The sequence below is a fragment of the Orcinus orca genome, chromosome 12, assembly GCF_937001465.1.
Source record: "Orcinus orca chromosome 12, mOrcOrc1.1, whole genome shotgun sequence".
Classification (NCBI taxonomy): Eukaryota; Metazoa; Chordata; class Mammalia; order Artiodactyla; family Delphinidae; genus Orcinus; species Orcinus orca.
The window spans coordinates 43,019,708-43,036,221 of NC_064570.1; the positions used below are offsets into that span (position 1 = coordinate 43,019,708).

Consider the following 16,514-nt stretch of genomic DNA (forward strand, 5'->3'; position numbering starts at 1 on the left):
GATTGAAATCATATAGAGCACAACGAAATGAAACAAAAAATCACTAAAAGAAGGAAAATTGGAAAATGCACAAATATGCGGAAATTAAGTAACATACTCTTACACAACCAATGGGTCAAAAAAACTTCCAAGGAAATTAGGAAATACTTCGAAATAAATGAAAATGAAAACCCAACATGCTAAAACCTACAGAATACAGTGAAAGCTCAGAGGAAAAATTATAGCTGAAAACACCTACATGAAAAAAGAAGATCTCAAAAAAATATAACATAAAACTTCATCTTAATTAAGAAACTAAAAAAATTAGAGCAAACAAAACCCCAAGCTAGCAGAAGGAAGGCAATAATAAAGAGCAGAAATAAATGAAATAGAGAAGAGAAAAACACTAGAGAAAATGAACTAAATCAAAAGTTGATTCTTTGAAAGAAAAATCAACAAAATAAACAAACTTTTACCTAGACTGACAAAGAAAAAAAGACTTAAATTAGGAATGAAAGTGGGGATATTACTACTTATCTTTCGGAAATACAAATAATTATAAGAGAATACTATGAACAATTGTAAGCCAACAAACTGGATAACCTAGAAGAAATGAACAATTTCTCAGAAACACATAAACTACCATGACTCAAGATGAAACAGAAAATCTAAATAGATACATAACAATAAAAGATACTGAACCAGTAATCAAAAACTTTCCAATAAAGAAAAGTCCAGCACAAGACAGCTTCACTGGTAAGTTCTACTAAACATTAAAGAAATCCTTCTCAAACTCCTCCAGGAAATAGAAGAGAACATTCCTACCATTTTCTTTTTTACATCTTTATTGGAGTATAACTGCTTTACAATGGTGTGTTAGTTCCTGCTTTATAACAAAGTGAATCAGTTATACATATATATATGTTCCCATATCTCTTCCCTCTTCCGTCTCCCTCCCTCCCACCCTCCCTATTCCACCCCTCTAGGTGGTCACAAACCACCAAGCTGATCTCCCTGTGCTATGCAGCTGCTTCCCACTAGCTTATCTTTTACATTTGGTAGTGTATATATGTCCATGCCACTCCCTTGCTTTGTCACAGCTTACCCTTCCCCCTCCCCATATCCTCAAGTTCATTCTCTAGTAGGTCTCTGTCTTTATTCCTGTCTTACCCCTAGGTTCTTCATGACATTTATTTCCTTAAATTCCATATATATGTGTTAGCATACGGTATTTGTCTTCCTCTTTCTGACTTACTTCACTCTGTATGACAGACTCTAGGTCCATCCACCTCATTACAAATAGCTCAGTTTCATTTCTTTTTATGGGTGAATAATATTCCATTGTATATATGTGCCACATCTTCTTTATCCATTCATCCGAAGATGTACACTTAGGTTGTTTTCATCTCCTGACTATTGTAAATAGAGACACAATAAACATTTTGGTACATGACTCTTTTTGAATTATGGTTTTCTCAGGGTATATGCCCAGTAGTGGGATTGCTGGGTCATATGGTAGTTCTATTTGTAGTTTTTTAAGGAACCTCCATACTGTTCTCCATAGTGGCTGTACCAATTCACATTCCCACCAGCAGTGCAAGAGTGTTCCCTTTTCTCCACACCCTCTCCAGCATTTATTGTTTCTAGATTTTTTGATGATGGCCATTCTGACTGGTGGGATATGATATCTCATTGTAGTTTCGATTGTGCATTTCTCTAATGATTAATGATGTTGAGCATTCTTTCATGTGTTTGTTGGCAGTCTGTATATCTTCTTTGGAGAAATGTCTATTTATGTCTTCTGCCCATTTCTGGATTGGGTTGTTCGTTTTTCTGTTATTGAGCTGCATGAGCTGCTTGTAAATTTTAGAGATTAATCCTTTGTCACTTGCTTCATTTGCAAATATTTTCTCCCATTCTGAGGGCTGTCTTCTGGTCTTGTTTATGATTTCCTTTGCTGTGCAAAGCTTTTAAGTTTCATTAGGTCCCATTTGTTTATTTTTGTTTTTATTTCCATTTCTCTAGGAGGTGTGTCAAAAAGGATCTTGCTGTGGTTTATGTCATAGAGTGTTCTGCCTATGTTTTCCTCTAAGAGTTTGAAAGTTTCTGGCCTTACATTTAGGTCTTTAATCCATTTTGATCTTATTTTTGTGTATGGTGTTAGGGAGTGATCTAATCTCATACTTTTATATGTAGCTGTCCAATTTTCCCAGCACCACTTATGAAGAGGCTGTCCTTTCTCCACTGTACATTCCTGCCTCCTTTATCAAAGATGAGGTGACCATATGTGCGTGGGTTTATCTCTGGGCTTTCTATCCTGTTCCATTAATCTATATTTCTGTTTTTGTGCCAGTACCATACTGTCTTGATTACTGTAGCTTTGTAGTATAGTCTGAAGTCTGGGAGCCTGATTCCTCCAGCTCCGTTTTTCTTTCTCAAAATTGCTTTGCCTATTCGGGGTCTTTTGTGTTTCCATACAAACTGTGAAATTGGAGGACGATGTTGGCTGTGGGTTTGTCATATATGGCCTTTATTATGTTGAGTAAAGTTCCCTCTATGTGTACTTTCTGCAGGGTTTTTATCATAAATGGGTGTTGAATTTTGTTGAATGCTTTCTCTGCATCTATTGAGATGACCATATGGTTTTTCTCCTTCAATTTCTTAATATGGTGTATCACATTGATTGATTTGTGTATATTGAAGAATCTTTGCATTCCTGGAATAAACCCCACTTGATCATGGTGTATGATCCTTTTAATGTGCTGTTGGATTCTGTTTCCTACTATTTTGTTGAAGATTTTTGCATCTATGTTCATCAGTGATATTGGCCTGTAGTTTCCTTTCTATGTGACATCCTTGTCTGGTTTTGGTATCAGGGTGATGGTGGCCTCGTAGAATGAGTTTGGGAGTGTTCCTCACTCTGCTATATTTTGGAAGAGTTTGAGAAGGATAAGTCTTAGCTCTTCTCTAAATGTTTGATAGAATTCGCCTGTGAAGCCATCTGGTTCTAGGCTTTTGTTTGTTGGAAGATTTTTAATCACAGTTTCAATTTCAGTGCTTGTGATTGGTTGGTTCATATTTTCTATTTCTTCCTTATTCAGTCTTGGCAGGTTGTGCATTTCTAAGAATTTGTCCATTTCTTCCAGGGTGTCCATCTTATTGGCATAGAGTTGCTTGTAGTAATCTCTCATGATCTTTTGTATTTCTGCAGTGTCAGTTGTTACTTCTCCTTTTTCATTTCTAATTCTATTGATTTTTGTCTTCTCCCTTCTTTTCTTGATGAGTCTGGCTAATGGTTTATCAATTTTGTTTATCTTCTCAAAGAACCAGCTTTTAGTTTTATTGATCTTTGCTATCGTTTCCTTCATTTCTTTTTCATTTATTTCTGATCTGATTTTTATGATTTCTTTCCTTCTGCTAACTTTGGGGGTTTTTTGTTCTTCTTTCTCTAATTGCTTTAGGTGCAAGGTTAGGTAGTTTATTCGAGATGTTTCCTGTTTCTTAAGGTAAGATTGTATTGCTATAAACTTCCCTCTTAGAACTGCTTTGGCTGCATCCAAAAGGTTTTGGGTCATTGTGTCTCCATTGTCATTTGTTTCTAGGTATTTTTTGATTTCCTCTTTGATTTCTTCAGTGATCACTTCGTTATTCAGTAGTGTATTGTTTAGCCTCCATGTGTTTGTATTTTTTACAGATCTTTTCCTATAATTTATATCTAGTCTCATAACATTGTGGTCAGAAAAGATACTTGATACAATTTCAATTTTCCTAAATTTACCAAGGTTTGCTTTGGGACCCAAGATATGATCTATCCTGGAGAATGTTCCATGAGCACTTGAGAAAAATGTGTATTCTGTTGTTTTTGGATGGAATGTCCTATAAATATCAATTAAGTCCATCTTGTTTAATGTATCATTTAAAGCTTGTGTTTCCTTATTTATTTTCATTTTGGATGATCTGTCCATTGGTGAAAGTGGGGCGTTAAAGTCCCCTACTGTGAATATGTTACTGTCGATTTCCCCTTTTATGGCTGTTAGTATTTGCCTTATGTATTGAGGTGCTCCTATGTTGGGTGCATAAATATTTACAATTGTTATCTCTTTTTCTTGGGTCAATCCCTTGATCATTATGTAGTGTCCTTCTTTGTCTCTTCTAATAGTCTTTATTTTAAAGTCTATTTTGTCTGATATGAGAATTGCTACTCCAGCTTTCTTTTGGTTTCCATTTGCATGGAATATCTTTTTCCATCCCCTAACTTTCAGTCTGTACATGTCTCTAGGTCTGAAGTGGGTCTCTTGTAGACAGCATATACATAGGTCTTGTTTTTGTATCCATTCAGCCAGTCTGTGTCTTTTGGTGGGAGCATTTAATCCATTTACATTTAAGGTAATTATCAATATGTATGTTCCTCTTCCCATTTTCTTAATTGTTTTGGGTTTGCTATTGTAGGTCTTCCCTTCTCTTGTGTTTCTTGCCTAGAGAAGATCCTTTAGCATTTGTTGTAAAGCTGGTTTGGTGGTGCTGAACGCTCTCAGCTTTTGCTTGTCTGTAAAGGTTTTAATTTCTCCATCAAATCTGAATGAGTTCCTTGCTGGGTAGAGTAATCTTGGTTGTAGGTTTTTCTCCTTCATCACTTTAAATATGTCCTGCCAGTCCCTTCTGGATTGCAGAGTTTCTGCTGAAAGATCAGCTGTTAACCTTATGGGGATTCAAGGGAATTATTTTTATTTGTTTTTCGCTTGCTGCTTTTAATATGTTTTCTTTGTATTTAATTTTTGACAGTTTGATTAATATGTGTCTTGGTGTGTTTCTCCTTGGATTTATCCTGTATGGGACTCTGTGCTTCCTGGACTTGATTAACTATTTCTTTTCCCATATTTGGGAAGTTTTCAACTATAATCTCTTCAAATATTTTCTCAGTCCCTTTCTTTTTCTCTTCTTCTTCTGGAACCCCTATAATTCGAATGTTGGTGCGTTTAATGTTGTCCCAGAGGTCTCTGAGACCGTCCTCAGTTCTTTTCATTCTTTCTTCTTTATTCTGCTCTGCAGTAGTTATTTCCACTATTTTACCTTCCAGGTCACTTATCCGTTCTTCTGCCTCAGTTATTCTGCTATTGATCCCATCTAGAGTATTTATAATTTCATTTATTGTGTTGTTCATTGTTGCCCGTTTCATCTTTAGTTCTTCCAGATTCTTGTTAAATGTTTCTTGCATTTTCTCTATTCTATTTCCAAGATTTTGGATCATCTTTACTATCATTATTCTGAATTCTTTTTCAGGTAGACTGCCTATTTCCTCTTCATTTGTTAGATTTGGTGGGTTTTTATCTTGCTCCTTCACCTGCTGTGTGTTTTCCTGTCTTCTCATTTTGCTTATCTTACTGTGTTTGGGGTCTCCTTTTTGCAGGCTGCAGGTTCATAGTTCCCGTTGTTTTTGGTGTCTGTCCCCAGTGGCTAAAGTTGGTTCAGTGGGTTGTGTAGGCTTCCTGGTGGAGGGGACTAGTGCCTGTGTTCTGGTGGATGAGGCTGGATCTTGTCTTTCTGGTGGGCAGGTCCACGTCTGGTGTTGTGTTTTGGGGTGTCTGTGGACTTATTATGATTTTAGGCAGCCTCTCTGCTCATGGGTGGGGTTGTGGTCCTGTCTTGCTAGTTGTTTGTCATAAAGTGTCCAGCACTGTAGCTTGCTGGTCGTTGAGTGAAGCTGGTTGTTGGTGTTGAGATGGTGATCTCTGGGAGATTTTCGCCGTTTGATATTATGTGCAGCTGGGAGGTCTCTTGTGGACTAGTGTCCGGAAGTTGGCTCCCCCACCTCAGAGGCACAGCTCTGACTCCTGGCTGCAGCACCAAGGGCCTTTCATCCACACGGCTCAGAATAAAAGGGAGAAAAAGAAGGAAGGAAGGAAGGAAGGAAGGAAGGAAGGAAGGAAGGAAGGAAGGAGATAAAAGAAAATAAAGTAAAATAAAGTTATTAAAATAAAAAAATATTAAGAAAAAAAATTTTTTTAAGTAAAAAAAACCAAAAACTGACGGATAGAACCCTAGGACAAATGGTGAAAGCAAAGCTATACAGACAAAATCTCACACAGAAGCATACACATACACACACTCACAAAAAGAGGAAAAGGGGAAAAAATAATAAATCTTGCTCTCAAAGTCCACCTCCTCAATTTGGGATGATTTGTTGTCTATTCATGTATTACACAGATGCAGGGTACATCAAGTTGATTGTGGGTATTTAATCCGCTGCTCCTGAGGCTGCTGGGAGAGATTTCCCTTTCTCTTCTTTGTTCGCACAGCTCCCGGGGTTCAGCTTTGGATTTAGCCCCACCTCTGCGTGTATGTCGCCAGAGGGCGTCTGTTCTTCGTTCATATAGGACGGGGTTAAAGGAGCCACTGATTCGGTGGCTCTGGCTCACTGAGGCAGGGGGAGGGAGGGGTACGGAGTGCGGGGCGAGCCTGTGTTGGCAGAGGCCAGCGTGACGTTGCACCAGCCTGAGGCGCGCCGTGTGTTCTCCTGGGGAAGTTGTCCCTGGATCCCAGGACCCTGGCAGTGGCGGGCTTCACAGGCTCCTCAGAAGGGGGTTGTGGAGAGTGACCTGTGCTGGCACACAGGCTTCTTGGTGGCGGCAGCAGCCCCCTTAGCATCTCATGCCCATCTCTGGGGGTCCGCGCTGTTAGCCGCGGCTCGCACCCGTCTCTGGAACTCCTTCAAGCAGCACTCTTAATCCCCTCTCCTCGCGCACCAGGAAACAAAGAGGGAAGAAAGTCTCTTGCTTCTTTGGCAGGTCCGGACTTTTTCCCGGACTCCCTCCCCGCTAGCCGTGGTGCACTAACCCCTTCCGGCTGTGTTCACACCACCAGTCCTCTTCCTGCGCTCCGACCGAAGCCCGAGCCTCAGCTCACAGCCCCGCCCGCCCCAGTGGGTGAGCAGACAAGCCTCTCGGGCTGGTGAGTGCTGGTCGGCACCAATCCTCTGTGCGGAAATCTCTCCACTTTGTCCTCTGCACCCCTGTGGCTGTGCTCTCCTCTGCAGCTCCGAAGCTTCCCCCCTCCTCCACCCACTGTCTCCGCCCGCAAAGGGACTTCTAGTGTGTGGAAACCTTTCCTCCTTCACGGCTCCCTCCCACTGGTGCAGGTCCTGTCCCTATTCTTTTGCCTCTGTTTATTCTTTTTTCTTTTGCCCTACTCAGGTACGTGGGGAGTTTCTTGCCTTTTGGGAGGTCTGAGGTCTTCTGCCAGCGTTCAGTAGGTGTTCTGTAGGAGTTGTTCCACGTGTAGATGTATTTCTGATGTATCTGTGGAGAGGAAGGTGATCTCCACGTGTTAGTCTTCCGCCATCTTTCCCCGGCCCGCCGTCTCCACAACTGTCGCAGCTTTGGCCGCTGGGGCCCCTCCAGATCCGGCAGCCTCAGTGAGGCCGCCCTCCCCTCAGGCTCCGGGGCAGTTCTGTGACAGTGGAGGAAAGAGACACCAAGCTGCGAGTTCCAGCTGTGCCCTACCTTGTTTTATGAGGCCAGCATTAACCTGATATCAAAGCCAAAGACACCACAAGTATGTATGTATATTCCTAGTAGATACGAAAGATCTTTAACACAATTCTAGGAAACTGAATCCAGCAACATATTAGAAGGATTATACACTATGAACTAATGGGATTTATCCCAGGAATGCAAAGATGATCCAATGAACAATAGCAAACAATATAATACACCACAGTAATAGCATGAAGGAAAAAAACATGTGATGGTGTCAATTGACACAGAAAAAGCATTTAACAGATCCCAACACCTTTTCATGATAAAAACATTCAACAACCTAGGAATATAAGGAAACCACCTCAATGATAAAGGTTATTTATGAAAAACCCACAGCTAACATCATTCTCAATGGTGAAAGAGTGATAAAAAACAAGACAAAGATACCTGCTTTTACCACTTTTATGCAACGCTGTACTGGAAGCTCTAGCCAGAGCAATCAGGCAATAAAAAGAAATAAAAGGCATCCAAATTGGAATGGAAGGACTATCACTATTCACAGGTGACATGACCTTATATATAGAAATCCAAAAAAATCCACAAAATAACTAATAGTGCTAATAAATGAATTCAACAATGGTGCAGGATACAAGATCAACACACAAAAATCAACTGTATTTCCATACATTGGGTACTGAACAAGTCAAAAAATCCAAGAAATAACTGCATCTAAAATTGCATCAAGGAGAATAAAATACTTAAAGATGAAATTTAACCAAGACCTGTACAATAAAAACTATGAAATATTGTTGAAGAAATTAATGAATACTTAATTATATTAAAAGATATCGCATGTTCACAGACGGAAGACTTGATTTTGTTACAACAGAAATACTCCACAAAGTGATGTGATATACAGCTTCAATGCAATCGCTATCAAAATGCCAATGGTATTTTTTAGAAATGGAAAAGTGAGGCATCAAATCTGCATGGAATTACAAGGAAACGTGAACAGCTAAAACAACATGGAAAAAAAATTTGAAGGTAAACTGAAGGACTCACACCTCCTGATTTCAAAACTTACCATAAAAGCTACAGTAATCAAAACAGTTACTGGCATAAGGACAGACGTACAGATCAATGGAACAGAATGTAAGAATCCAGAAATAAACTCACACATGGATGGTCAACTCATATCCACCAAGGGTGTCAAGACCATTCAATGAGGAAAGAACAGTCTCTTCAACCAATCATGCTGGAACAAGTGGATGTCCACATATACCTCATGTCATATTAAAAAAATAGCTCTAGATGGATCAAAAATGCAAATATAAGAGATAAAACTATAAAACTCTTATTAGAAGAAAACAAAAGGGTTTCATGACCCTAGATTTGTCAATGGTTTCTTACAAATGACACCACAAACATAAGCAACAAACGAAAAAAATAGATAAGTTGGACTTCATCAAAATTAAAAACTTTGTGAATCAAGGAAATTATCAAGAGTGAAAAGGCAACCCAGAGAATGCAAAAAATATTTAAAAATCATATACCTGACAAGAATCTATCCAGAATATATGAAGAATTCTTATAACTCAACAACAAAAAGACAAATAACTGAATTTAAAAATATGCAAAGGAGTTAGATATTTCTCCAAAGAAGATACACAAATAGCCAACAAATGTATGAAAAGATGTTCAGTGTCATTAGGAAATGCAAATCAAAGCAAAATGAGATACCACCTCACATCCACTAGGATGGCTTAAATCAGAATAACAGACAAATGTTGGTGACAAAGTGGAGAAACTGGAACCCTCACACACTGCTGGTGGAAATGTAGAATGGTGCAGCTACTGTGGAAAAAGTTTGGTGGTTCCTGAAAAGTTAAAGATAGCGTTACTACATTACCCAGCAATTCCACCGGTAGGTAATATGTAAAAAGAATTGAAAACTGGTGTTCAAACAAAAACTTGTACACGAACATTCATAGGAGTACTATTCACAGTAGTCAAAAGGTGGGAATAATCCAAATGACCATCAACTGACGAATGTACCACAAAATGTGGTACATCCATACAATGGAATATTATTTAGCTATAAGAAGAACAAAGTATTGATACATGCTACCATATGAATGAACCCTGAAAACCATATGGTAAGTGAAAGAAGCCAGACACAAAAGGTCACACACTATAATGATTTCATTTATATGAAATATCCAGAATAGGTAAATACATAAAGACAGAAAGAAGATTAGTGATTTCCAAGGACTGAGGCACTGGAAAAAGGGGATGTGACTGCTTAATGGGTATTGGGGTTTTGTCTGGGGTGATAAAAAGTTCTAGAACTAGATAGTGGTTATGATTGCAAAACACTATGAATGTACTTACTGGCAGTAAATTGTATACTTTAAAATGGCAAATTTTATACTGTGTATATTTTATCACACACACAAAAAATATGTTCTAAAGGTTTTCCTATAAACAGTCTTTGAAGCCTCCTAAAACCATAACTCATTTAGAAATAAATTAGTTACACTGATTTTCTATATCAGGGGTTGACAAACTTTTTCAGTAAATACTTTTGGCTTCACAGGCCTTTCTCTGTTGCAACTATGAACTCTGTTGATGTAGCATGAAAGCAACTATAGACATTAAGTAAGCAAACTGATGTGACTGTGTTCCAATAAAATTTAATTTTCAAAAACAGGGGACAGGCCAAATTTGGCCTGAACACTGTAGTTGGCCAAGCTGTGATGTATACTATTTTTCTTCACTTGTATTAATGGGATTATTATGAGAAATTGCAAATCTTTTCTTGTCCAGATTTGCTGTATTATAAATTAAAGTTGAATTAAATTAAAACAACAAAGCTATATCAGTATAGAAAGTCCATAGACGCAAAAGGCTTATATTTACTGAGAATAAAACAAATTGAAACTCCCCAAGGCAGAATTGATAAAACCATATTATATTAATAGAAATTTTATGTATACTTAAGCATTAGCTAAATGTGAATTTTAGTGTGAACTACAGATTATCCATCATCTTTTTTAAGTTAATACCATTTTTCCTTTTGCCCAACTACAGTGAGAACATCTGGCAGCTAACTTGACATTACTTCCTTTTTACGACCTTTCTCAATTTTTTAATGAACATTTGAAACTTTCTAAACCTACTCTTTTTCTGAAATTTATTATGTTTATAACCAGGACTACATAGCTGGGTACTATTTGTCATTAGTTTTTTTTTTTTAGTTTGGTTTCTTTATTCATAATTAAAAGCTCCTTAGAACATTTAAAGGGATTAGAACTAATAAATACTTACTGCTTAATAAACCATTACCAACTTGAGATATTAACAAATAATAAAATGACCTAGAGACAGAGAGCAAAAGTGAAAAGAGAAACAAAGTGCTCACAGTTAATCTACAAACCATATAATCAGGCCAAAAAAGTCTCAAATTGAAAATCTAAGAGATGTTTTTAATAGTATGAACTTCAAAATAACTCTGATATTGAACCCTGAATCAGTGTTTTCCTTCATGGCTCAACTAAATTCTCAAATACCATAAAGCTTAACTCTGGATAAGCCCAAAGTAAATGAAATCACAAGTGGTTCAGTGGCCTCCACATAGTAGGTACTCAATGTTAGTTGAGTGAAATGATGCTGAGAAATCCATTTTGTCCATGGAAAGTTATACTCCCTAAAATAATAAAATATCTTTTACAAAATCATATCTAAAAATTTATTCTTCCTATCCAATTTCTCAGTTTGGAAAGGATGGAGAATGGGCTAGAAATGATAAGAGTAAAATTTTCCCTTTCAATTAGTTTTTCCTTTTTCACTATTTACCACTGGCATTTAGCCTAAATAAAAATCCTCTTAGTAAATGATAACCAACATAGATAAAGAAACCTATCTTTCAAATAATTTTATGTCATTTCTGTAAAGAACCTTACATTACAGGGTAATGTCTTTTTTAAAAAAAGTATAAGGTATTTGAAAAAGAAACCACTAGCTAAGTCATTTTAAGTAAAATTCTAATTCTGAAAGAAAACTCTTTGTTCTCTGAACATTTCAAAATCAAATATGAAAACCTGACACCCTCAATACATCATCTGTTCATGTATTAAATACTCCCTGCTTTAGCAACTTTTATTGTATTAAAAACTACTACTTATCCTTGTTTTGTAGAATAATTATATTAGCAGAGTAAGCATCAAGTAAGCAAGGACCACTGTGAAGTGTGGCTTAAGAGAACATAAAAGACAGATATGATACAATTGGAAAATTTTTGTTGTTGTTAGTTTCACGTACTTTCAAGCTATTTCAGGCTTGGATAAACATAAGCGAAATTTAAAAGTATCATTGAAGAACTTAATTGTGTATGTAGTAATATAGTGTAGAAAACAGTCTGCTTTTCCCAAAGTAGTATTTAATCATGATAACTTAAAGTACTTACTCTAAAAGAGGTGGAAGTATTTCACAATTCAAAACAAAATCTCTGCATTCTGCATTGTCACCAGCAATATTACCAAGTGCCCAAACAGCCTTAGAAAAATAAGAAAAAAAGATTCTTTTATGACAATATCTTAAATAAGATGCTCTCTCTTAAGAATGAGATTTTAGTGTAGAAGGAAAAAAGTGATAGTTTTCAAGATGTTAAAACAAAACATGCTAGTAGGAAACAAGAAAGGAAAACTTTAAAAGTACCTTTAGTAATATTTTTAGTCAAATTGAAGCATAGGGCATTTAAAAACTTTTTCTTACATTCTAGTGAAATGTTTATTCTGTTCAACAAAGAGATAGTTTGTCTACTCTGAATCTACATGGAGAGACAAAATAGAGTTGACCCTTGAACAATGAGGGGGTGAGGGGCACCAAGCCCTGCACAGTCGAGAATCCATGTATAACTTTACAGTTGGCCCTCCTTATCCAAGGTTCTGCATTTGCAGATTCAACCAACCTCAGACTGCATAGTACTGTAGTACGTATTTATTACAAAAAATCCATGTGTAAGTGAACCGCACAGTTCAAACCTGTTGTTGTTCAAGGGTCAACTGTATATCTATATTTAGTGAATCTTCCAATTACCTATGCTAGAGGTTTGCTCCTATGCCAAGGAATCCACTCACTGGGAAGGGACTGACTTGTAAAAGAAAAAAGGACAGACAAAGCATAGGAAAGGAAGGTAAAGCTAATGTGAGAATTGGCTTGAATTGATGCTTGAAAATAAGTTTAGAGTTAGTCCAGCTTAAATAAATGGTAGTAAAAGATTATTCAAATATTAAATTTCAATTAGATGAGAAATTACACAGATGCAAATGATCATTATATTCTCATTTCAAGCTTTTCATATAAGTATAAAAGTAGACATTAAGTTACTTTTTCAATTGGGAAAATTTTATTTTAACATCTAAAATATGCATTAATATTTTTAACATCTACTCTAGACCTACGCTTATTGTCTATTTTTTTAAGAAAAATTTTTTAAAGTGATGACATTTTGCAACCTGTGAAGTATTTTGTTGGTGGGGATATAAATTTGTTAACATTTTTGGAAGTCTACTTTGAAATATGTAATAAGAAATTTTAAATTTTTTCTTTGACTGAGTAAAGTCATTTTTCCCTAATGAAATAATCGTGGTACATATATATGTCAAGTCATATTAATATCAAGACCAATATACAATGATGTTCATCACAATATTATTAACACTAATAAGCTAGAAATAACTCAAATGTACAACTATTGAGGAATAGATAAATTATGGTACCTACCTGAATGGATAATGAGTAATCAGTAAAATTTTCTTGGAAGAATAATTAATGCTGTATGCAAAGGCTCTCAATACTAGTGTTAAGTGGGAAAAAAATATACACATAAAAATATAAATATAAACAAACAGATGGAATGGTAGAGAGATCTACAGATCAATTTGCATGAAAATGATCCAAAACGAAAATATAAAAACATTCGACTTTCTCTGGATGGAACAAATTATATGTGATTAAATTTTCCCTGTTACAACAACTATGAGAAAGTTTAATCTAAAATGGTTCATTCAAAATAATGTGATATATTAAAAAGAAACAATGAAATAATCTACATACATGCAAAGAACAAGGAATCAGACTGGCCCAGGTTTAAAACCTGGTTCAGCCATTCACTGTGACTTTGGGTAGATTACTAACTTTTCTGGGTCTCACTCAGTATGCTCTTTTATAAATGGGAATAGTAATTCCCAATAGCTGAGATCCCATGTTTACAAAACCCAGGATTATGCCTAAGACAGTTCATTCTTCCTTCCTTCTAATTTGACAGTAAATAGAAATTATTGTATTCTAATAAATGTAAAACACAGGCAACTTGGTAAAACTGAATTTCAAACCATAATCGCAAATGGTACTTTCAAGAGAAAGTTAAAATCTAGTAGATATAATAGGTCAAATTAGAAACTTTACCTGTTCTTGAACATCTTCATGCTCTGAATTAAGAAGTTTGATAAAAACTGGAACAGCCCCAGTTTCAATCACTACTTTGGTATGTAGAAAAGTTCCAGATGCTATATTAGTTAATGCCCATGCAGCTTCAAACTAAGGAAAAATAAAAGTAGAATAAATGAAAGCACCCAAAAAATGTCAGAAAGGGGAAGAAAGGAAGAAGAGAGGGAGTAAAGACTTAGCTGAACAAATCGGAGAGAAAGACTGACTTATGATTAATAAGATTTAATGTGAAATCAGATTTGATAGGTAAAAATGCTTTATTTTAAAAAAAGGACTCTTCAATCTGGAAAAATAAGAACTGAGAAGAATATAATAAAATTTACAAATCATGAGCAATAAATGAACACATTTGAATTTATAATTCATAAAACTCCTAATGTTTACAATTAGGGAGCCAGGTATTCTAAAGCAAGCAGTGCAAAAATAAATGAGACACTACTTAATAGAGTAATAGTATACCTATGGAACTTAGAATCATAAAAGGTATTTTTGTTTCCCTAGGCATCATCTAGTCCTAACCTCCTCACTTAAGAAATAAGAAAATTATAAGTCCAGACATTTAGGTGATTTGTTCAAGGTCAAAGAGTTCATTATTAGCAGATATCTTTTAAAACATGTGCAGGCCAAAGAAAATTTGTTTGTGGGCCAATCTGGCATGTAGCCCCCAGTTTGAGGCCTCTCTATTAGATCAATGTTTCGAACTAGCATATTTCATATGAACTTGGATAATATGGCACAGCATATAGCTGCCCCAAGAGCATACTGCTGAATTTCATTAGGTTTCAAGTGTAATGATTAATAAACACTCAAATCACCAATATTCTTCTTGAATACTGCATGCTCTCTGCACATGTTATTCTCACAACCTGAAATTAATTTTCCGTTTTTCAGCCTATTAAACTCTCATTCACCCTCAAGACTAGCCATGCGACACTACTAAACCAAAAAAACCCCAGATAAGTTGCCATGTTCTCTGTGCTCCCAAAGCACTCTGTATATTGTTTTGCTAGCATTAACTGTACTATGGTATCACAGATCTGTTTGTGTGTTTGTCTCCCCCAACAGAGTGAAGAATTTCTGCAGAGAGGGACAATATCTTACTCAATTTTTTAACTACAATGCCTTATACAATGTATCGCTTAAACTAACACTCAATTTTATTCATTCATATTCACTCATTTCTTCTTTCAATCACTTAGAATTAAAGAGCCAAATAAAAAACTAGTTATCAGGAGGTTTAGGTTTTAGTCTGGACTCAGAGCTTATGAATAAGGCAAATGGACTAGATCATGATCTCCCGTCCTTTCAGCACTATCACCTAAAGACTCTGAATGCTAATTGACAATAAGACTATACTATGGATAAAAGGGTCTTTTCCTCAGACACCCTTGTTGTAAACATTCTCAACAATTTTTCAGCATAAAGCTCATGATGGTTAATAGTCACAGGTTCAACACATTCCTTTGCTTACAACTAGATGTGAGGACCTTTCCCAAATTACTCAGATAAGTGGAACACAATTCTAAGTTGTAATTTCAACAACTATTACTCAAATATTAGTAAAAGTCCTCCATGACCAACAAGAGCATTGAGAAATTAGGTGTAGGTCTTGTGCAATTCCTGATAGATATAATTCCACCCTGTACACTTACTTAAGAATATTTATAGCAATGAAAGTCAGGAAGAACAATCTTAAACAGTAAAATACCTGCAAACTTCAGTAATTTACTATTAGTAGCCAATTATTTGGAAGACATCTTACAATTTTCACTATAGTATAACTGAGAAGCAATGCTCTTTAGGACAAACTTAACGTTGGTCACATTTTAAGTAGATTATACTGATTCGTTCTTTTTTCAAAAAAAGAACTAATCAATCAGATTAAAATGTTTTAAGAGGTACAAGAGTTTATACTAAAAAGTTACAACTTTAGTTAGCTAAGAGCCAAAAAAATTTAACCATTAAATTAACATTTTGATTTATGGTTTTCTAAAACAAAAGTTATTAAAGGTTGACAACTACAAAATTTTTCTTAACATTAGGAATGATTTTATATATTTTCCCCAAAATTGTTTAATAACAGTTCCTAGAAAAAATTAGCATTGCAACCTTGACCAAGGCAAGACAGGTAGCACCACCTTTAATTGCCAAGTATTTACTGAATGCTTACAATATACTCAGTACTGTAGAAGCTGCTTTCACTAGACACATTAATCCTATGTCATTTCTGGAAAAAGATTAAGAAAGTAAACTACAGAACTCACTTGTAATGTACAATTTTCATTTCTTTCAAGAAATTTTACAAATCTCTGCACAACTCCTGGTTTCTGTATAACTTGATCAATTGGTGGATTAGGTTCTGAAAATTAAAAAATAATTAAGTTATTACATAGACACAAAAACACAATGATCTGGACCCTATGCCAATTAACAGGGCACATAAAATAACTCTTTCCTAGGTTTCACTGATCCAGTTTAAAACCCTTAGCTGGATGTAGCTGAAGAAAATAAACGTTCTCATAATTGCAATGTTTAGTGCAAAAAAAAAAA

At 35.9% G+C, this 16,514-nt stretch overlaps 1 protein-coding gene across 1 annotated transcript in view; it reads right to left on the reverse strand.

The window, feature by feature from the left end:
* KPNA5 (karyopherin subunit alpha 5) overlaps window positions 1-16,514 on the reverse strand; it is a 49,485-nt gene that overhangs the window by 21,457 nt on the left and 11,514 nt on the right. The window contains exons 5-7 of the mRNA XM_004264687.3: window positions 16,229-16,323; window positions 13,923-14,054; window positions 11,920-12,008 (exon numbers count right to left, since the gene is read on the reverse strand). Of these exons, the coding sequence (XP_004264735.1) occupies window positions 11,920-12,008; window positions 13,923-14,054; window positions 16,229-16,323 (316 nt within the window). The remainder of the gene's footprint in view (window positions 1-11,919; window positions 12,009-13,922; window positions 14,055-16,228; window positions 16,324-16,514) is intronic.